Source organism: Phaseolus vulgaris, chromosome 10 (assembly GCF_051622355.1).
Source record: "Phaseolus vulgaris cultivar YP4 chromosome 10, ASM5162235v1, whole genome shotgun sequence".
Taxonomy (NCBI): Eukaryota; Viridiplantae; Streptophyta; class Magnoliopsida; order Fabales; family Fabaceae; genus Phaseolus; species Phaseolus vulgaris.
Window position 1 is genome coordinate 3,595,655 of NC_143507.1, and position 24,259 is coordinate 3,619,913.

General features: G+C 36.0%; 1 protein-coding gene across 1 annotated transcript; it reads right to left on the bottom strand.

Annotated features, from left to right (window-relative positions):
• Window positions 1-15,044: 15,044 nt before the first annotated feature.
• Window positions 15,045-18,508, bottom strand: FES1A (Fes1A). Its single transcript, XM_068622365.2, has 6 exons — window positions 18,230-18,508; window positions 17,445-17,587; window positions 17,271-17,321; window positions 16,307-16,528; window positions 16,114-16,216; window positions 15,045-15,827 (listed from the first exon to the last, which is right to left on the bottom strand). Exons 1-6 carry the CDS (start codon window positions 18,313-18,315, stop codon window positions 15,257-15,259), a joined length of 1,176 nt encoding a protein of 391 aa, XP_068478466.1. The 5' UTR covers window positions 18,316-18,508; the 3' UTR covers window positions 15,045-15,256.
• Between the last annotated feature and the right edge of the window lie 5,751 nt (window positions 18,509-24,259).

The window sequence follows — 24,259 nt, forward strand, 5'->3', positions numbered from 1 at the left end:
CAATAATTTTTTAATTCATCACTGCTAGAGCTGAAAGGAAGGTTCTTCTATGTGTGAAACATATTGATTTTTTCGTGGGTGAATACTCATTCGTTTGACATGAAATTTGTCGCGTTTTGTCCCAAATTCAATGGAGATTCCTACGTGGAATTTCAGGAAAAAAATATTTCAGGTGAAGTTTTCAAAGATTTTGTGCAAACCAAGGCTATCCTCTACCAAAACTTGTGGAATTTCGCTGTACTTTCCGCAAATTTATTTTGGGTTCGTATGGCGCTGAAAAAAATCACACATGTACTTTCATATGTTGTTTGCACCTAGTTAAGGAGGCATGTCCATAAACAAATCACAAAAAGAAGATACGGGGAAGAAAAGCCAGGACATTTTGTTTTTGGAAAGTCAGTTTTGTTAACTCTCGGTCTGGGACTCAGTACGCCTTACTCCTTGGGTATTTTGGTCTGAAGTTTGTACCAGACATTCGTCACTGTGTCTATTGAGTTTTGGCTGAGATTTGAGCCCCAGATTCGTCCCACAAAACTGGCAATAAATTTTTAATTCATCACTACTAGGGAAAATGGAAGGTTCTTTTGTGTGTGAAACAGTTTGATTTTTTCGTGGGTGAATACTCATCCGGTTGACCTGAAATTTGTCGTGTTTTGTCCCAAATTCAGTGGAGATTCTTACGTGGAATTTCAGTAAAAAACAATTTTGGGAGAATTTTTCAGAATATTTATGCAAACCATGGCTATCATCTACCAAACTTGTGGAATTTCGCCATACTTTCTGCAATTTTATTCTGGGTCTGTATTGTGCTGCAAAAATTCACACAAGTACTTTCAGATTTTGTTTGCACCCAAGTAAGGAGGCACGTCAATAAACAAATCACAAAAAGAAGATACGGGGAAGAAAAGCCATGATGTTTTGTTTTCGGAAAACAAGTTTTGTTCACTCTCGGTCTGAGACTTACTACACCTCACTCCTTGGGTATTTTGGTCTCAAATTTTTGCCAGACATTCGTCACTGTGTCTATTGAGTTTTCGCTGAGATTTGAGCCCCAGATTCGTCCCACAAGATTGGCCATAAATTTTTTATTTATCACTGCCAAGGCTGAGAGGAAGGTTTTTTTGTGTGTGAAACTGTTTGATTTTTTTCGTGGATAAATACTGATCCGTTTGACCTGAAATTTTTCGCGTTTTGTCCCAAATGCAGTGGAGATTCTTACGTGGAATTTCAGGAAAAAAAAATTTCGGGAGAATTTATCAGAAATTTTTTGCAAACCAAGGGTATCTTGTACCAAAACATGTGAAATTTCGCCTTGCGTTCTGCAATTTTATTTTGAATTTTACTCTGGGTTCGTATTGCATTGAAAAAAATTCACCCAAGTACTTTCATATGTTGTTTGCACCCAGGTAAGGAGGCAAGTCCATAAAGAAATCACAAAAAGAAGATACGGGGAAGAAAAGCCGGGACGTTTTGTTTTCGGAAAACCAGTTTTGTTCACTCTCGGTTTGGAACTTACTAAGCCTTACTCCTTGGGTATTTTGGTATGAAATTTTTACCAGACATTCGTCACTGTGTCTATTGAGTTTTGGCTGACATTTGAGCCCCAGATTCGTCCCACAAGATCGGCAATATATTTTTTATTCATCACTGCTAAGACTGAGATGAAGGTTCTTTTGAGTGTGAAACTGTTTGATTTTTTTGTTGGGTGAATACTCATCTGTTTGACCCGAAATTTGTCGCGTTTTGTCCCTTGTTTAGTGGAGATTCCTACGTGCAATTTCACGAAAAAACTATTTCGGGAGAATTATTTAGAAATTTTGTGCAAACCAATGCTATTATCATATACCAAAACTTGTGGAATTTTGCCATACTTTCTGCAGTTTTATTCTGGGTCCGTATTGCGCTGAAAAAATTCACACAAGTACTTGCATATGTTGTTTGCATCCAAGTAATGAGAAACGTCCATAAACAAATCACAAAAAGAAGATACGGGGAAGAAAAGCAAGGACGTTTTGTTTTCGAAAAACCAATTTTGTTCACTCTCGGTCTGGGACTTACTAAGCCTTACTCCTTGGGTATTTTGTCTGAAATTTTTACCAGACATTCGTCATTGTGTCTATTGAGTTTTGGCTGAGATTTGAGCTTCAGATTCGTCCCACAAGATCGGGAATAATTTTTTTATTCATCACTGCCAGGGCTGAGAGGAAGGTTCTTTTGTGTGTGAAACGATTTGACTTTTTCATAGGTGAATACTCATCCGTTAGACCTAAAATTTGTCGTGTTTTGTCTCAAATTGACTGGAGATTCTTACGTGAATTTCAGGGAAAAACTATTTCGGGAGTAAATTTCAGATATTTTGTGCAAACCAAGTCTCTTATTCTCTACCAAAACTCTTGGAATTTCGTCATACTTTCTGCAATTTTATTTTGGATTCGTATTGCGCTGAAAAAATTCACACAAGTACTTTCATATGTTGTTTTCACCCAGTTAAGGAGGCATGTCCATTAACAAATCACAAAAAGAAGACGCGGGGAAGAAAAGCCAGGACGTTTTGTTTTCGGAAAACCAGTTTTGTTCACTGTTGGTCTGGGACTTATTACGCCTTACTCCTTGGGTATTTTGGTCTGAAACTTTTACCAGACATTCGTCACTGTGTCTATTGAGTTTTGGCTGAGATTTGACGCTCAGATTCGTCCCACAAGATCAGCAATAAATTTTTTATTCATCACTACCAGGGCTGAGAGTAAGCTTCTTTTGTGTGTGAAACTGTTTCATTTTTGTTGTTGGTCAATACTCATCCGTTTGACCTAAAATTTGTCACATTTTGTCCCAAATTGAGTGGAGATTTTTACGCGGAATTTCAAGAAAAAACTATTTCGGGAGAATTTTTCAGAAATTTTGTGCAAACCAAGGCCATCCTCTACCAAAACTTGTGGAATTTCACCCTCATTTCTGAAATTTTATTCTGGGTTCGTATTGCGCTGAAAAAATTCACACAAGTACTTTCATATGTTGTTTGCATCCAGATAAGGAGGCACGTCCATAAACAAATCACAAAAACAAGATTCAGGGAAGAAAAGCCAGGACGTTTTGTTTTCGGAAAACCAATTTTGTTCACTCTCGGTCTGGGACTTACTACGCCTTACTCCATCGGTATTTTGGTCTGAAATTTTTACCAGATATTCGTCATTGTGTCTATTGAGTTTTGGCTGATATTTGAGCCCCAGATTCGTCCCACAGGCGATAAATTTTTATTCATCATTGCAAGGGCTGAGAGGAAGGTTCTTTTTTGGGTGAAACTGTTTGATTTTTTTCATGGGTGAATACTCATACATTTGACCTAAAATTTGGTGCGTTTTGTCCCGAATTCAGTGGAGATTCTTACGTGGAATTTCAGTAAAAAAACTATTTCGGGAGAACTTTGTTGAATAGAGTGTGTTCAAGCTTTGAAGAATCCAAATCCTTTGAGTTTGATGGAAGGCTGGATGTGTTTGTTGTTGCTGAGGTGTATTAGAATAGGATCTGGGGTATATTATCTGTGTTAATCCACTCTTGATTGAATCCAAAGCTTAAGTATTCTCAAACCTTTTTAATTGAAAGTGTTTTTCAAACTAAGTGAAAAAAAGTCTGTTGTTTTGTCGAAGCAACCGATTGTTTTATACTTAGGTGTTTTGAGAAAGGTTGAAATCTATTTTTGGTGGTTGAGTTGCTGTCAAACCAAAACAACCGATTGATTCGAGCATTCAATCGATTGTTTGTTTTGGAACCATAATAGAAAATTGTTTTGTGCTTTAACTAAGCTTTAAATGATTTTATAACTGAATGCGCTCCAGTTTTAAATGCTTTGACCAGTCTTTGAAAGCAATAAATAGTTTGTTCAGATTATGTAACAAACAAGATCTGAGATTTAATCATAGAAAAACATATTTGAGTTTTTCACTGATTTTGCTTTTTCAAGAGTTGAAGATTGCTTTGAGATTGCTTTGATCAAGAGAGAGTGGAATAGGATTTTCATTTTCTATTGATTTCAGATCATTCTGTAACAAGTGTAATCCTTCTTTACTTTGTGTAAACTCTGTGTGTGAAGCCGAGAAGTGTTGTGTGCTCTTGAGGTTGTCAAGATCAACATTCTTGGTGGTGTTTATGCTGAGCCAAAGGGAGTGTGTGTCTTGAGGGGATCAAGGTCACTTCTTTGGTGGTGTTGTAAGTAATCTAGGTTTGGTTACTTAGTGGATTCCCCAATGGTTTCTGGGAAGATTGAATGTAGCTCTTTGTTTAAGAGTGAACCAGTATAAACCTGTGTGTGCAATCTCTCTATCCCTTAAACTCTTAAATTTCAGTTTATATTTGTTAACTAGTATAAACAACCGATTGTTTCTACGAAACAACCGATTGTTTTTCTGGTGTTGTGCTAAATTGCTTTGTGTTTTTGGCAAACTGAATTCTGAATCAAGTTTTCTCCAAGGAATTTCATTCTAGACTAAAAGGTTTGCGAAAACCCTCTTTAAACCATTCACCCTATTAACATGGAATTTCAAGAAAGAACTATTTAGGGGGAATTTTTCAAAAATTTTGTGCAAACCAAGGCTATCCTCTACAAAAAGTTGTGGAATTTCGCCCTACTTTCTACAATTTTATTCTAGATCCGTATTGCACTGAAAAATTCAAACAAGTACTTTCATATGTTTTTTGCACCCAGGTAAAGAGGCACGTCCATAAACAAATCACAAAAAGAAGATACGGGGAAGAAAAGGAAGAACGTTTTGTTTTTGGAAAACCATTTTTGTTCACTCTCGGAATGGGAATTACTACGCCTTAATCCTTGAGTATTTTGGTCTAAAATTTTTACCAGAAATTCGTCCCTTTGTCTATTGAGTTTTGGCTGAGATTTGAGCCCTAGCTTCGTCCCACAAGATCGGCGATAAATTTTTTATTCATCACTGCCAGGGCTCAGAGGAAGGATCTTTTGTGTGTGAATCTGTTTGATTTTTTTCGTGGGTGAATACTCATCCGTTTGACCTAAAATTTGTCGCGTTTTGTCACAAATTCAGTGGAAATTCTAACATGGAATATCAAGAAAAAACTATTTCAGGGGAATTTTTCAGAAATTTTGTGCAAACCTAGGCTATCCTCTACCAAAAGTTGTGGAATTTCGCCCTACTTTCTGCAATTTTTTTTTGGATCTGTATTACGCTGAAAAAATTCACACAAGTACTTTAATATGTTGTTTGCACCCAGGTAAGGAGGCAAGTCCATAAAAAAATCACAAAAAGAAGATATGGGAAAGAAAAGCCGGGACGTTTTATTTTCGAAAAACCAGTTTTGTTCACTCTCGATCTGGGTCTTACTACGCCTTACTCCTTGGGTATTTTAGTGTGAAATTTTTACCAAACATTCGTCACTGTGTCTATTGAGTTTTGGCTGAGATTTGAGCCCCAGATTCATTCCACAAGATCGGCAATAAATTTTTTATTCATCACTGTCAGGGCTGAGACGAAGGTTCTTTTTGTGTGAAACTGTTTGATTTTATTCATTGGTGAATACACGGACCTGAAATTTGTCGCCTTTAGTCCCAAATTCAGTGGAGATTCTTTCGTGGAATTTCAGGAAAAAAATATTTCAGAAGTATTTTTCAGAAATTTTGTGCAAACCAAAGGCTATCCTCTACCAAAACTTGTGGAATTTCACCCTAGTTTCTTCAATTTTATTCTGGGTCAGTATTGCGCTGAAAAAATTCACACAAGTACTCTCATATGTTGTTTGCACCCAGGGAAGGAAGCACGTCCATAAATAAATCACAAAAAGAAGATACGGGGAAGAAAACTCAGGACGTTTTGTTTTCGGAAAACCAGTTTTGATCCCTCTTGGTCTGGGACTTAGTATGCCTTACTCATTGGGTATTGTGGTTTGAAATATTTACCACTCATTCGTCATTGTGTCTATTGAGTTTTGACTGAGATTTGAGCCCCAGATTCGTCCCACAAGATCGGCAATAAATTTTTTATTCATCACTGCCAAGGCTGATAGGAAGGTTCTTTTGTGCGTGAAACTGTTTGATTTTTTTCCTCGGTGAATACTCATCCGTTTGACCTAAAATTTGTCATTTTTTGTCCAAAATTGAGTGGAGATGCTTACGGGGAATTTCAGGAAAAAACTATTTCGGGAGAATTTTTCAGAAATTTTGTGCAAACCAAGGCTATTATCCTCTAGCAAAACTTATGGAATTTCACCATACTTTTTGCAATTTTAATCTGGGTTCGTATTGCGCTGAAAAAATTCACACAAGTACTTTCATATGTTGTTTGCAAACAGGTAAGGCGGCATGTCCATAAAGAAATCACAAAAAGAAGATACGGGGAAGAAAATTCAGGACGTTTTGTTTTCGGAAAACCAATTTTGCACACTCTCGGTCTGGGACATACTACGCTTTACTCCTTGGGTATTTTGGTCTGAAATCTTTACAAGACATTTTTCACTGTGTCTATTGCATTTTGGCTGAGATTTGTGCCCCAGATTCGTCCCACAAGATCGGCAATAAATTTTTTACTCATCACTGCCAGGGTTGAGAGGAAGGTTCTTTTGTGTGTGAAAATGTCTGATTTTTTTTGTTGGTGAATACTCATCCGTTTGACCTAAAATTGGATGCGTTTTGTTCCAAATTAAGTGGAGATTGTTATGTTGAATTTCAGGAAACCACTTTTGTTTTCAAAAAACCACTTTTGTTCACTCTCGGTCTGCGACTTACTACGACTTACTCCTTGGGTATTTTTGTATGAAATATTTACCAAACATTCATCACTGTGTCTATTAAGTTTTGACTGAGATTTGAGCCCCAGATTCGTCCCACAAGATAGGCAATAAATTTTTTATAAATCACTGTCAGGGCTGAGATCCTTTGTGTGTGACATTGTTTTATTTTTTTCGTGGGTGAATACTCATCCGTTTGACCTAAAATTTGTCACGTATTGTCCCAAAATCAGTGGACATTCTTACGTGGAATTTCAGGAAAAAAAATATTAAGGGAAAAATTTTGAGAAATTTTGTGCAAACCAAGGCTATCCTCTACCAAAACTTGTGGAATTTCGCCCTAATTTCTACAATTTTATTTTGGGCCCATGTTGCGCTGAAAAAATTCACACAAGCATTTTCATATGTTGTTTGCACCCATGTAAGGAGGCACGTCCATAAACAAATCACAAAAACAAGATACGGAGAAGAAAATTCAGGACCTTTTATTTTCGGAAAACCAGTTTTGTTCACTCTCGGTCTGGGACTTACTACGCCTTACTCCTTCGGTATTTTGGTCTGAAATTTTACCAGACATTCGTCACTGTGTCTATTGAGTTTTGGTTGAGATTTGAGCCCTAGATTCGTACCACAAGATCGGCAATAATTTTTAATAAATCACTGTCAGGGCTGAGAGGAAGGTTCTTTTGTGTGTGAAACTGTTTGATTTTTTTCGTGGGTGTATACTCATCCGTTGCACCTAAAATTTTCCGCGTTTTCTCCCAAATTCAGTTGAGATTCTTACATGGAATTTCACGAAAAAACTATTTCGGAAAAATTATTCAGAAATTTTGTGCAAACCAATGCTATTATCATCTACCAAAACTTGTGGAATTTCGCCATACTTTCTGCAATTTTATTCAGGGTTCGTATTGCGCTGAAAAAATTCACACAAGTACTTTCATATGTTGTTTGCATCCAAGTAATGAGGATCGTCCATAAACAAATCACAAAAAGAAGATTCGGGGAAGAAAAGCAAGGACGTTTTGTTTTCGAAAAACCAATTTTGTTCACTCTCGGTCTGGGACTTACTACGCCTTACTCCTTGGGTATTTTGTCTGAAATTTTTACCAGACATTTGTCATTGTGTCTACTGAGTTTTGGCTGAGATTTGAGCTTCAGATTCGTCCCACAAGATCGGGAATAAATTTTTTATTCATCACTGTCAGGGCTGAGATGAAGGTTCTTTTGTGTGTGAAACTGTTTCATTTTTTTTATTGGTCAATACTCATCCGTTTGACATAAAATTTGTCGCATTTTGTCCCAAATTGAGTGGAGATTCTTACGTGGAATTTCAAGAAAAAACTATTTCGGGAGAATTTTTCAAAAAATTTGTGCAAACGAAGGCTATTATGCTCTACCAAAACTTGTGGAATTTCACCATACTTTCTCCAATTTTATACTGGGTCCGTATTGCGCGGAAAAAATAAACACAGCTACTTTCATATGTTGTTTGCATCCAGGTAAGGAGGCTCGTCCATAAACAAATCTCAAAAAGAAGATATGGGGAAGAAAAACCAGAACGTTTTTTTTTCGGAAAACCAATTTTGTTCACTCTCAGTCTGGGATTTACTACGCCATACTCCTTGGGTGTTTTGGTCTGAAATTTTTACCACACATTCGTCACTGTGTCTATTAATTTTTGGCTGAGACTTGAGTCCCATATTCGTCCCACAAGATCAGCAATAAATTTTTTATTCATCACTCGCATGGCTTAGAGGAAGGTTCTTTTGTGTGTGAAACTGTTTGATTTTTTTCGTGGGTGAATACCCATCCGTTTGTCCTGAAATTTGTCGCGTTTTGTCCCAAATTCAGTGGATATTCTTATGTGGAATTTCAAAAAAAATATATTTCAGGAGAATTTTTCAGAAATTTTGTGCAATCCAATGCTATCTTCTACCAAAACTTGTGGAATTTCGCCCTCCTTTTTGCAATTTTATTCTGGGTCCGTATTGCGCTAAAAAAAATCGCACAAGTGCTTTCATATGTTGTTTGCACCCAGGTAAGGAGGCACGTCCATAAACAAATCACAAAAAGAAGATACGGGGAAGAAAAGCCAGGACGTTTTGTTTTCAGAAAACCAGTTTTGTTCACTCTCGGTCTGGGACTTACTACGCCATACTCCTTGGGTATTTTGGTCTGAAATTTTTACCAGACATTCGTCATTGTGTCTATTGAGTTTTGGCTGAGATTTGAGCCCCAGATTCGTCCCACAAGATTGGCAATAATTTTTTTATTCATCACTGCCAAGACTGAAAGGAAGGTTCTTTTGTGTGTGAAACTGATTGATTTTTTTCGTGGGTGAATACTATCCGTTTGACCTGAAATTTGTCGCGTTTTGTTCGAAATTCATTGGAGATTCTTACGTGGAATTTTAGCAAAATAATATTTCAGGACAATTTTTCTGAAAATTTGTGAAAACCAAGGCTATCCTCTACCAAAACTTGTGGAATTTCGTCCTACTTTCTGCAATTTTATTCTGGGTCCGTATTGCGCTGAAAAGATTGACACAAGTACTTTCATATGTTTTTTGCACCCAGGTAAGGATGCACGTCCATAAAGAAATCATAAAAAGAAGATACGGGGAAGAAAAGCCAGGACATTTTTTTTTTTGGAAAACCAGTTTTGTTCAATGTCGGTCTGGGACTTACTACGCCTTACTCCTTGGGTATTTTTGTGTGAAATTTTTACCAGATATTCGTCACTGTGTCTATTGTGTTTTGGATGAGATTTGTGCCCCAGATTCGTCCCACAATATCGGAAATAAATTTTTTATTCACCATTGTCAGGGATGAAAGGAAAGTTATTTTGTGTGTGGAACTCTTTGATGTTTTTCGTGGGTGAATACTCATCCGTTTGACCTAAAATTTGACGCGTTTTGTCCCAAATTCAGTGGAGATTCTTACGTGAAATTTTAGGATAAAACTATTTCGGGAGAATTTTTCAGAAATTTTGTGCAAACCAAGGCTATCCTCTACCAAAACTTGTGGAATTTCGCCCTACTTTCTTCAATTTTATTCTGGGTTCGTATTGCGCTGAAAAAATTCACACAAGTACTCTCATATGTTGTTTGCACCCAGGGAAGGAAGCACGTCCATAAACAAATCACAAAAAGAATATACAGGGAAGAAAAGCCATGACGTTTTGTTTTCGGAAAAGCAATTTTGTTCCCTCTCGGTGTGGGACTTACTATGCCTTATTCCTTGGGTATTTTGATCTTAAATTTTTACCAGATATTCGTCACTGTGTCTATTGAGTTTTGGCTAAGATTTGATTCCCAGATTCATCCCTTAAGATCGGCAATAAATTTTTTATTCATCACTTCCAGGGCTGAGAGAAAGGTTCTTTTATGTGTGAAACTGTTTGATTTTTTCCGTGGCTATATCCTCTACCAATATTTGTGAAATTTCGCCCTACTTTTTGCAATTTCATTATGGGTCCATACTTGTTGTTTGGATTAAACCCTAGCCCAACCTTGCCAAAAACACAATTTTGAGAAACAATAACAATTTTAAGATTTGATTGGCCTTTGGAAAACTTGTCCATAATTTTTAAAAGATAGTGAACCTTCTTTTGAAGGGATTCACAATTTTCCATAAATCTTGAATCAACACACTCATAAGAAAATTTTTGGTAAACCATTTTCAGGTTTTCAAAATCAGTTTTTGAATCACTTAACTCTTCTTCTAAGGTCTTGACTCTATTTTCCAACCAGTTGTTTAACCCTTTCAACCGGTTATTCAATAGGGTCAGCCTGTTAGCTTCCTCATGAGTTTCTTTGAAGGCATCAAGAAATTGATTATAGTTTTCAAAATTCACAAAAGTGTTAGAACTTACACTGCTGATTTCTAAATCTTTTTTTTTATCAAACACAGATTTAGTTCTTCAACTTCCTTTGATGATGAACTTAAGGATGAGTCATCATTGTCTTGACAAGTTATGTAGGCTCTTCTTACTTTACCTCTCTTTTAAAACTTCGTGTTGACCCCTTTCTCCTTGCTCTCATTGTTTGGACATTCAACCTTGATGTGTCACTGTTTACCACATCCAACACAAGTATAGTTCATAGAATTAAATTCATTAACTTTATTTTTATTATGCTTGTTTGATGGTTGATTCTTGTCCCAGATGTTCTTCTTCAAGAACTTGACAAATTTCCTTGTGAGCAAGTTGAAAGTCTCATTATCACTGCACTCACTTGGGTCTTGATCACTCTTTTGACCAGTAGCTTTTAAAGCAATGCTCTTCACATGCTTTTCTTCATTTTCTTGGTCATTAAGTCGATTCATCTCAAGCTCATGCTCTCTTAGTTTTTCAAACAATGAGGCAGTGGTCAATATAGTCAAATCCTTGGATTCTGAAATAGCAGTGACCTTTGGTTGCTAAGATCTATCCAAGCATTTGAGGATCTTGATGTTCAATTCCTCCCTTTCAAAGATTTTTCCAAGGCTAATGAGGTGATTTACTATGTGAGTAAATCTCTCTTGCACATCTGAGATGATTTCCCCTTTCAACATCCTAAACATTTCATACTCTTGGATCAAGGCATGCTTCCTTGCCTACTTCACATTTGTTGTGCATCCATGGGTTACTTCAAGGATGTCCCACATCTCCTTTACAGATCCACATTGAGATACCCTAAAAAAATCATATGAATTTAAGACATAAGTTATAATGTTCTTGACAATGCAATCATATTAAGTCTATTGGGACCAAGGTTTTTTAATAAAAACATCATCTTTTTCAAGCTTAGGTACAAAACAGCTATTGTGGTAGCATCCCAAATTCCTTTATGAATTGATTCAACAAAAATTTACATTCTTACTTTCCAAAATTGGTAGTTCAGTCCACAAAACTAAGGTGGCCTGTTTATAGAAACACCCTCTCCAAAGGTTAGTTTGTCAACCATTTTCAAAAAAAAATTAGGATCGAAACTTGAGTAACTTTCAAGAACTCAACTCCTGATGCTAATTATTAGAATTAATGGCCTAAACAAGAGGGGGGTGAATTGTTTTCATAACATTTTTGCAAATTTTGGAAGTAGAGTGAAAAGTTATGAGAAATCAACCAATTGATTTTCTGTTCAATTGGACAAAAGCTCAGTTTTAATGTTCTTTACAGAAATTTAACCGGTTGTTTTCTCGAAACAACAGGTTTTTTATACTAGCAGAGAAAGAACAGTGATTAAAACAGTGTAAAAGAGACTATATAAAGAGATTCACATAAAGAGGTTTATATTGGTTCACTTTTAACTAAGAGCTACATCCAGTCCTCTACTAATCACTAAAAATTCACTCAATAACCAAAGCAAGATTACACAAACACACTCAAAAAGTAATGATCTTAAACCCCTAAAAAAACATACTCCACTCATTGGCAACACCACAGTTTTTAAAAACCCTTTTATGAAATTGCGTTACACGAAACACACAGAATTACAGTGTTCAAAATGAAAGAAATAGAATACACCTAGGCTTTACAAAGTAAAAGAACAAAAGTATAAAAAGACTCAGTCCTCCAAAAATCTTGATCTCTTAAAAGTTTTTAATAATCTCTCTTTCTTAGGTTCTTGAAAAGATCATCAAGCAGCCTTTATATAAGCTTAAGCAAATGGTTAAAACTGTTAGATCATAAATCAAAAGTAGTTGGAATCATTTAAAAATAGTTTCAAACTCTTAACAGAATTTTGTTATAAAAACAACATATTGTTTTCCAAAACAACATAATGAAATAAATTCTCTGTTAAGGTTTTCACAAAAACAACCAGTTATTTTATTGAAATAATCGGTTATTTTAGTTTGACAACAAAGACAAAATAAATAAAAAAATTCCAAAATATTTTGAAAACCACTAAGTGTTAAACAACCAGTTGTTTCAACTATTCAACAGGTTGAAAAACTTGTCTTAGCCTCAATACCTTTGAGAAGCAACTTTTTCAATTGGTTGACTAGAAAAACAACTGACTAAAATTTCTGAGCTTTTAAAAAAACATTTCTTTTAAAGGAGATGAAGAGTTAAGTGAGCTTGGATCAGGTGTGAATTAACAAGTCAAAAACTATTAGACAACACACACATAGTAGTAGGGCCTTTAAGCTTTCAACACAGATAAACATCTTGTTCAACAATTACAAATTCAAATACAAAGTTTCAAATTCAAATAGTGTCTAATGGATATTATCTGCATAAAAATTTGCTTGTGAATAGTGTAATATGATGATCATGCTTAGGTGGTTGGATAACAATGGATAAACCATAATATACTTGTTGGTAAAATTGGACAACCTTCTTGCGGCTTAACTTGTAATAGGAATTAACAATATAAGGCAAATACTAATTAATAACATAAGTTAAAAATGAGCTTATAACTCCTAATTCTCGCATACCTAAATAAAATTATTTCCATAAATGTCTCCAATTGTAATAATTTAATGATGGTTGAAATTATTTGGAGGTTGGGCATAATCACTGATTGTTTCAAAGTTAAACACACAACAATGACATTATATTCCCATATATAGAATTATCGTCCATTTAGATCTGTAAATAAAAGGAAAAAAATTAACTTCATTCATATAAAAATTCCTTTCCAAATAAAGTACAAGAAATATTGTAATCGGGTGGTACCATTGGAACCCGAGTTTTTCAAATATTCATATTGTTGATCACCACCAAACAAATCATCATATTCTTACCGCCACTGACTAAGTTCACTTAGCAATTCATGCGAACAATAACCCAGGACTTCTCTCCCATACCCAATTGAGTAGCAACAACACAGTAACCACAATGCTCATCAACGATAACATCAATATATATGCATGGAATCTTACAGGAAAATGATCTAGCAAATTGATTGATTTAGTTGCAAGAATGTTTTTGATGAATCCCTCGCTAGATTTCATAGTTGAAGAACTATCATGTTGTGAATGTAGGACATTCAAATGTTCAAAATAAGAAAAGATTTACTTAGTTGATCTTGTCAATTTAGTAGCACACCCTTTTTAACACCTTTTGTATTGACCTTTTGATATAATACACACAAAGATGTCTTATTTGTATATGCAATTTCGCGCAATTTATTATTGATATTAGCCTTACCAGCAATGTCAACCTATTTAAAGCGCCTAATGATAACATTACTCTTGTTAGACTAACTTTGATGAACAATCATAACTTGCAATATTTGAAAAGCATAATCTAGTTCATATCACATGTACTGATTGTCAAGGTATGCTACACATGATGGAGTTTCTTTTTTATGTTGTAAAAACTAACATCGGTTGGCTTGTAGATTGAGGTGGGAACAATGAAGGAGTGAAGCCATTCATATCACATGTACTGATTGTCAAGGTATGCTACAGATGATGGAGTTTCTTTTTTATGTTGTAAAAACTAACATCGGTTGGCTTGTAGATTGAGGTGGAAACAATGAAGGAGTGAAGCCAAGGAAGAACTCAAAGAATTCTCATGGAGATTGGAGTGTCGTGAGTTGTTTTAGAGAATGATAAGTGAGGTTTAATCACTTGGACAGGAAGAGAAGATCAACAAAGGTGTCTAACCTAAAAAGAGGCAAAAGAAGAAGAGTTATAAACTTGCAATTTCGCATCATAGCTCTAATATTATTAAACCATTTTCATGTAAGCTGATTCATAATGGAAACATTTTGGAGCTAAACTTAGTGGTGGTCTGTTGCTTAATGCACTTTCAATTAAAGGAAGATTCTTCTTAGCCATTTTGTGAAAGAAAATCAGATTTTAAATAAATTTCAAAAACTAGTTCTCAAAATCAATTACTAGTTTTGACGGTTGAGTTGAAGAAGAGTGTGAATTGAATTATCACCAAATTTTCGCAAATATTTAGAATGAGAAACCTTATTAAATCTTTGAATTGTAAAATTTGGTTGTCTCAAAGTAATGCACACAATAAAGGATAGAACACTATAATAAATCGTAAGATAGAGACATAAACATAATAAATTTTATATTAATTCACTTTATACCAAAACCTACATTCAATTTCTTAACAACACCAATCAAGTTCACACTATAATTTTAGAATTCATAATGTAACCAAATCAATAAAAGGAAACAACTCAAAAAATCAACTTTATAACTTCATAAAACTTGATTTTACACCTAATAACACCATGTTACCAAACAAACCTAGAAACCCTATCCATAAACAATACAGAAACTGAAAAATGAGTTAAGAAACAAGAAAATGTCACATGGAACAAAGTTAGCACAGCAAACAAGAAAGAAAATCCCAAAAGAAAAATTGTTCATAAAACTGGTTTTGAAATAAGAAAAGATCAACCTAAAACACTTTCAGAACAAATTATGGAAGACCAATCCAAGGTGAGAAAGGTAGGGATAAAAATGAAACATAGTCTGTTAAAGAAAGAAATTACTATTGTATGTCAAAGAAAATTACAATGAAAACAGAACAAACAAACATTTAAGCTTTCATTTCATCTAGCATTTGTCTGAGATCTATCATCTGCTTCTCTATTGGAGCTAACTGGATTGTTACTGTCTGCAGATAAAGGACTTGACCCTAGAAGCAAAGGGGTCACTTTCTTTTCATTGTTTGAGTCATTATGGGAAGATGATGGATTCACAGTGGAAGATCGAAGAGGAGACTCAAAATATTTGCTAGCAACATCTGGAGGGGGCGTGTCTTCCCCAGGAAGCACAAGCAGACCTTTCTCACGAAGAGAAGATGGCTCGTTGAAGCAAGAGCTCCACAGGGAGTCCAGAAGCTGTCTCTCCTCCCTCACTGCACCAAGGTCCTCATCAGACATTAAACTGATATTGTTTATTCTTTCTTGAAGAAGTTGCTTCATTTTCTCACTGTGTTCCTCAGTGTGGTCTTTTGTATTATGAGCAAGCTCGAGAAGACTCCGAAGGGCAGCTTCTCTGACATCCGAATCTTCACTTGAGGCAAGGTGCATGAACATTCGAGGAAATCCAAGCTCGTTCACGATGTTGCAATCTGAATTATTTTCATGCAATAGGTAATGGATCAAGTTCAGAGCTTTCCTGAAAGATAGTTTGAATTCAGCCACAAAAGTTAAACTATAACAGGTCTTTAATAATAGAGTTTAATAGACTAATTAATAAGGTTGTAAACACGTTGTGAATTAAAGAACACGTTGTGAATTAAAGAACACGTTGTGAATTAAAGAACACGTTGTGAATTAAAGAACACGTTGTGAATTAAAGAACACGTTGTGAATTAAACTACAGTACCAAAAATAATGAGGAATAACCATCCAAGGGAATGACAAAGCAACAATTGTAAACTTCTCAGAAAAGCTTGTGTTACCTTTGAAATCGCACATTTTCAGAGGTTAGTGCATCTTTCAAGGCTGCATAACCATTTGCCAAGCGAAACGCAGTTATACCAGGTTTGTTGTGCCGAATTAGTGCTGTCAGGTTGTTTCAAAAACAGAAATATCAGTACCATTCCATTCCAAGGAAACAAAATATCATGACTCCAAAAGTATAATAGCACATACAAGATATTGCACCCAGCGCTTTAGTTCTAACAGTGACATCAGGATCTGAACTAAAATTATAAATAAGAGGTTCAAAGCCATTTGCTTCCATAACAAGTTGTTGACTTCGAGGATTATTCTGGACTATTGTGGTCACCACATCAGCAGCCTTTGCTCGAATATTAGCATGAGAATTCTTTAAGTAACCAAGAAGAGGAACCAACCCACCAATTGAGTGGAGATCTGACACAGATGATAGCATGAAAAAGGTGAGAAATACTGGTGTTGAATCAAAGAAAACACAAAACAACTAACCAACCCATTATCAAAAACATACGATAAAAAAAAATATGCTAACAGGTAAAATGTACAGATTAACAGAACAAAAATCAATTTCAACAGTGCCAACTATTTCCATGATCAAATGGTAAATAAGAGAATAAAAACAATTAGACTAATGAAGGAAGTTATGAATGAACAATTCTAAAAAATCATGCCAATTAAATGTTTTGACCAGTGGAAGAACAAATACACCTAATAAATAACAATTCAAAACAAGTGATTAATATTCAACTAACTCTTGGGATATAAGGAGGAGATATCAGTTAAAATAGAATTAATTACTAACTTGAGGTTCATTTTGTAGACTAAGCATTAGCTCTTTGTGAAATGAGAAATTCTTTGTAAAGGGGAAAACCCTTGAAGGACATAGTGCTCTCCTATTTTATTTCATTTTATTCAGTAAAAATCTCTTTTCCTACTCTTTTCAATTCTTGGATCCTTACACTAACATTGAATGCTGAACTGCCCAAATTTTGAGAAACTTCATTATCCAGCAAATATTGCAGACAGAGCTACCAAAAGCCTAAGTGACAAATTGAATCATGATATACAAAAATAAGTGGCGATTCCCCTTGGAAACCTAAATAAACAAGCTTAGCAAGAGAAAAGTACTTTCATAACCATTCAAAACCTTAAAACTTACCATTGGCCATGTCAATCGACTCAACATGCTCTTGCAACTCTTCCAACATATCTGCAAGAAACCAAGTTAGATACCACTGTGTTAGCATGATACTATCAAAGCCAATCGTTAACTAAAATGAAAGGAAACTTATTTGTAATTAAATAGTCTTGCAGTTTGGTAAATGTTGAATACCTTCAATGTCTCCAGTGGTGATTCCTTGGTCTTTCAAGACTTCTTCTGGTGTTTGCATCACAAGTGTGATCTCTTTCATACGTTTTACAACATCAATGGTCTGTGCTTGCATTGCTTCCATAAACCATCTCCGATCCTCCTCACTACAGAATCATAAAAATAAAAAAATCAAAACCTAGTCGACCAATTTTAGTCATATTCTTAATAAGCATTTAAAAAAACTCACTTTTCCACAAAGGGTATGCAACTTTGCAACTAATACAAAAAAAAACTCTGTATACTGCTTAACTACGGAATTACAAAATTAACAAAGTCAAATCATAATCTACTGAATATTATTAACTCTCCTGACTCTACAATACACTTTTTGCTTTCCAATAACGTTACAATTTCGCTAATCACTAGATATTTCACAGTCTACAACCCCCAAATAAAAGAAACTATTGCTACACAAATCATATATTTACAAAATCAGAACGCAATAACACCAATTTCTAATTCAACAACACAAATCAAATATTTCACTGAAATTATGAAACAAACTACAGAACCACAAATCAAAAATCACACCCCTGGTCCACTAATTAGAAACCCTTCCCTCCTCCCTCGTCATTAATTGTTTAGACACCATATTTTCATTCAAAAAATAAATTTTAAAACGAGGGTGTGTCTTTTCCAGCAACTAAACCTAACAAAAATGAAAATCCGACAGTTCTATCAACTCGAAGTAACACAAAAAGGGCTAACACAACTTCAACCCATTGGAGTGAAAATTGAATTCGGACCTCAAATTGCTAGAGGGGGTAGTTCCATCGGAGTTAGCAATGCTCCATTTGAGCAACCCATCCCAGTTGGGTCCTTCTTTAGCCATTCGAACGATTAGAGAGAAACAAGAGACAAACAAGCTTGTAGAATTGTAGTGAGAGGTTTAAAAGAAGGGGAAATGTCGGATTCAGATATATAGTTTCAGGACGTGCGTGTGTGAATGATTCGCGAAACGTCTCCACAATTCGGGAAGTTGTGAAAACGAGTAAAAGGGAAAGAGAAATTGAAACGTCAAAAATGGGTTTTTGTGTTTTTCGCTACGATTAGTTGGCGGCTTCTTCTTCCTGCACCCCTACATACTTCTTCCTGCACCCCCACAATTTCCTAAATCTTGAAACTGACCTTAATCTTTTATTTGAAAAAGGACACCACAGTTACCGAAAATAGGGATCTGGGAATGTGCTACGGATTCATCAATCCAAAACTAAATATTTTTTTTCTGGATGAGAGGGTGTTCCGGAAGCAATTCTTCCATAAATTATTGATTTCTGGATTGCTGAATCCGGAAAACTAATTCTGTTAAGGATTCATGGATCCAGAATGCTTTTCGAATTACGGATTTCTGAATCCAAAATGCATATTTCTGTTACGGATTGGTGGTCCTGAATGTTTTTTTTGAGTGATGGATTGTTGAATGTGAAATGCATATTTTGAATTACGGATTGGTGAATCCGAAATTTTACTGGAAATGTCAATCCAAAATTTTTCCGGATTCCATAATCCATAATGCAAAAAAAAAAAAATACAGTTCAAGTGCATTTTAGGGTTTTTAAAAAATAATAGGGACAATTTGGTCTTTGCATAACATTGTGGGGTGCAGGAAGAAAAATGTAGGGGTGTAGGAAGAAACTGCCTTAGTTGGTTGTCATGATGGGCCTAGGTCCATTTCAAAGGTTTCTAGAGGGTGTTTCTTCCTGCACCTCCTTAGTTTTTTTTATAATCCCATACTTTTTAAAATATCAAAAAAACCTTTTTACTTTATTGATATTTTTTATTTTACGTTCTCATCGGTTGACTCTAGTGACAAGTTTTACCTTTGGTCTGTCTCCTCTGGATTTTGTTCTACGTCTGGTTGCAATAGAACGTGACTTTGTTAAAATAGAGGAGACCCTACCTGTTGATCACACTCTAACGATCAAGTCAGTAAGAGCTTACTAAAATTTAAGAAGTATTCAGTTTGAGTATCAGAAATAACGTACCTTTACTTGGAGTCTCAAGCCCCTTTTATAGCTTACCTCTTGTAACTACTTTCTCTCATGAGAATATAATCTCAACTGAAAGCATACGTAACAGAAAAACATTATGTTTATGGGCACCTTCACTCAAGGTACTAGAACAGGAAAGAATCTTATCTCTAATGAGAATTATAAAATAATAACAGAAAAACCACCTGTTACGGGGCACCACTTATCTTCAGGTGCTAACTTCAAGAAAATATTTCGCTTACGTGGGCACTCTTACTCATGGTGCAACGTTATCTTCCACTATGCATGCAACTTAACCACTACATGCCCTAAACGCACACTTAGGTTACAATATACTTTCATGGCTTAACCACCACATGCACCACACGTGCTCCTAGGTTAAAAAAAAACACTTTACCAATAACCTTATATTAGTATATAAAAGATTAGTTTATTTATTTTCCAACGAGCTTACTAACAAAGTTGGGCCAGACATATGACCCACTTTATAGGCCCAAAAGCTGAGTTGATTGGCCAACACCGTGCACCGAGCTCCGATCATTGAGCACATAAAACTTTGTCCAGTACACAAGCCCCCCAGGCTCGAGCTGAGCTTGGCTAAGCGAGAAGGCTTTTCGAGTGCTCTGGCGACTTACGTGGCAGTTTCCCAATGGGTAGGTGGGACGCGGTGCACAAAGCGTTTCTGAGGTAACGTCACTTTGAAATGTCGAATGTACGCGTGATACTCTCATCAACAGCGGTAAAGCGTTGTCGGTTGACATTCCCATACACTTATAAGCCAATGTTCAAAAAACTCATTACCACCCACTGTTTCATTTCCTTAACCCTTGCAAAACCCTCGCGTTCTTCGAACTTCCTCTGCACCTTCCTTCGAGCACCCAAAAATCTTCATCGTCTTCGACTACTTACTGCAACAAGGTACTTCCTTTCAACAACTCATCACTTTATATGTGCATCACTACTTGATTAAAGCATTTGTGATTATAATTATCATATTGCCTAAGTTGGGGTTTGTCTGGATTTACTCGTGTTTGTATTCTTCTTGTGTTTGCATTTTTTAGATATACTTCTTCAATGGATTACAAATATTTATACCCCTGGGCACCTCAAAACCTCTTAGAAGAGACCTCCATGTATACCTCCCATGAGCTTATAGTGGCTCTTAGAAAGAATGAGTGCCATTTTGGCAAAGAGAACGATAGAGCTCTTAGGATAATCCCATGTAGGGAGGATGAACCTGTTTGTTGTGATGAGTCATCAGATCCTGAGGGACCTTTTTGTTACTTCTATGCCATTGTGTTCAAAAGGATTCTCCTTTGCTTTCCCTATTCAATTTCGAAAAGGAACTCCTTACCGAGATCAATGTAGCTCATGTCTAGCTACACCCAAATACCTGGCCATTTATTCGGGGCTTCATCATCCTTTGCACATAGTTTGGCCTTTTCATTTGTTGAAGTCTTTTTGTATTTTTTTGAGGTCAAACACCTAGGGTGCCAACTTTGGGTATCCTTCAATGGGGTAGCCTTATAAGGGCCTTAAAGGAAAATTTTGAAGATACGCTGCAACAAAAGGTATCCAACCCTTCTGGATGGGTTTCCTTGTACTGGACCAAGAAACCACGCTTCCAAGGTGCTCGACGCCTAAAAGATCTGCCTCAACGCGATCAGGAGGTGTGCCAATTCTTGTCAAGCTTAAAGGTGGTCTTCGACACTGTCTTTCTCCTAAGCAGAGAGTTCACCCCCAGGGTTCTAAAGGCTTATATTGGTACTATTCCCTATTCTTGATAGTATTAACTTTACTATTGTTACTGATTACTTCTTGTCCTCTTTTGCAAATAGCGTGTTGGCCAGGCTTGACAAGAAAGAGTTGGCGAAGAGGGCTAAGAGGATGAGGGCGGCTGCTCAAGTGCCTCAGGACCTTAAGCTCAAAGCCCCAACCACTGTTGTTCCAACCTTTACCGAAGACGATGAGGAGACCAATTTTGGGTTGGTCTTCAAAAGAAAAAAGGAAAGTCATAGTCGTCCCTACCGAGCATTCCAACTCAGATAGGCGTGCTCCTTCCAACTCAGATGGGCCTGCTCCTTCCAACTGTGCTCCCTCAGCGAGTCCAACTCAGCCACGTGACAGGATGGTGATGCAAGAGGATGAGGGTACGAGCTACAGAGGAAAGGGCCTAGGGGATCTTGACTTAGACGTCCCCTCCCTCCTCAAGGAAACCCTTCTGCCCAATGAAGAGAAGGAGAAACTCATGACCCTCGAGGAAAATCACCTGGCGCACGAAACCATGAGGCAATTAGGGAAAGTCTTCGCTGCAAGCTGCTTGGTCGTCACCAAGTTGAAGGATTGGAGAGGGTCGGCGAACTAAAAGGATCACAAGATTGTTGAGCTTCATAAACAAATGGAGAGTCTTCAAAAGGAGCTTCAACAATCAAAACTCCTACGCCAAGATGGTGAATCTTCAGGAAGAGCTTCAAAAATCCAAAATACGCTAAGAAAATGAAGCCCTCCTGACTGAGAAGGCTAAGGAGGCCTCGAGCTTAACTGAGGAAAAAGAGAAACTCTTGGTAGAGGTGGAAAACTCAAGAAAGAACTAACGCGAAAAGATGAAGACCTTGCCAAAGAGGAAGAAGCATTTACGAACGACACCGTTCAATCCTACCTTGTGGGGTTTGAGGAGGTCGTCGAGCAAGCCTCGGGCCTTCATCCCGAAATCGACTTCTCCCAACTTGGCCCGGGTAAGACCGTGGTCAATGGGTAGCTTGTGGAGGAGTAGCCTTACTCTCCATCTTTCATGTAATCCGTAACACTTTACACACCTTGAACAATATTGCACACTTTATTTTACAAGCACTTTTTATCCAGGCATATTAACTGCAACTTTCTTTACTAGTCTAGTTATTTATCTTAGTAATTTTTTTATTAGCATAGCCAACGCATGCCTCGTTATCTAACTTAGTGAAACGCGATTAGCATAAGTTTAACATTTGTTGATAACATACCAACCTAATACTTATGCCAACGCTCTGAGCTAAAATGACAACAATCTTAATGTATAAATCAAGTATGAAAAATCACGGTGCTCTTAAAGAACTAACCTTTTGATGAACTTTTACCCTCTAAGCAGGGGTCATATACCCTAACCTTGCTAGGCATGGCTTCACATACTCGGGAAGTTGCACCCTTCTAAGCTTGGTCTTCTCAACCTACACTAAGAATGATTCATCTATCTTATTGGAACATCTAACATGGGTGCTCGCTTACACACCAAGTCAACTCCATTTTAGTGCAAACAATCACCTTTACCACGCTTTACTTAATCACTCTAACTCGGGTGATCGTCCTCTCGACGAACTACCCCGACTTCTTTTGAAATAGTCAAATTTCTATTTCAAATATGAGTATTTTATTTGCCAATATGAAATTCTAAAGTCATTTCCTTGAAAAAAAAATCTTGATTTCAAATCATTTCATATCTTGTGTGCTGATAAGTTGAATAATTTAGAATTTATTAATAAAGAATTATTTTATTGGTATAATGGGTTTCCTTCTAGTCTGTGTTCTAGAATTCTTTATGAATATGTATAGTTTACTTATCTACTGTTTTTGTTAACATTTGGATTTTGATCTAATTTTCTCATATCTCTTTATATTTTATTATTTTATTTTTATTTTTTAATAATACGTTTTTTCGTATGATAACATATAATTGTTGTTACTTGAAGTGTGAGCATAGCGGAGATGCCAAGTTAACAAGTTAAATAATGTTGCCGAATATAAAAACTTCATATATAAAAAAATCATTTCATATCTCATCCACTTTATCCATCTATAAAATGCTTTGTTATATGGAAAGAGAATATGAATGATCAAACCAAGAAACCACCGTAATGATTGCAGGCTTGATAAGAGGCATCCCCTTTCACAAGTTTAACAATAGTCCCATTAACCAATTCTTGTCACTCAAAGCAATAACTATAAACTTGTTCCATAAATGATACTTATTCGAATCAAGAACAAGAGAAATCAAGGATGTAGTAAGATTTTCACTTGGGTGAATATACAAGAAACTATGTTAAAAAAGAGTCTATATCATACATGATGAAATAAAAAAAGGAATAAGAAAGGCCATAAAACAAAACAAAAACATAGAACGAACAAGTTAGAGATAAACAAAAGAACTCTTCAAAATAAGATATCTGATACCATCTTATATTTATTCCAACAGCATTCATAATGTGCAAGAAAAAAGAAATAAAAAAAAAAAAACAAAGACTTGAAGAGAGAAAAGGAATTGATTGGTCTATATCTTGTACTGTAGAAGGTGATAAAGAACAAAATTGAAAAACAAACTCAGGAATAGAAAAATAAGAACTAATGAACATCATCATACACAACTGATGAAGAAACATCAAACACATTAGACGAAGCGCTTAACAAGTTGAAACTTTTATTTCAAGTTTATAATATTAAGGGTTATTTAATACTTCACAATATATAAAAAGACATATTTATCAATATTCAGTTTATTTGTATGACATACTTAAAATCATGATTTAAAAGTTGAATTTATCAAATATTTATTAGTTCACGAGTTACTCTTTAGAAGAAGTGGATCTCCCAGTATGGGAATTGCGAAAACCCTTCTGTGTATGGAGGGTTGAGTGGTAACAAAAAAATTTACCGTTGAATTCTGAGTGGTGCCACCACCCTGCAAAATTCAGCCCCTATGTCAGGCGAATCAGCGACTCACTGTCACAGTGGACCACTGTATTTCTGAACAATACA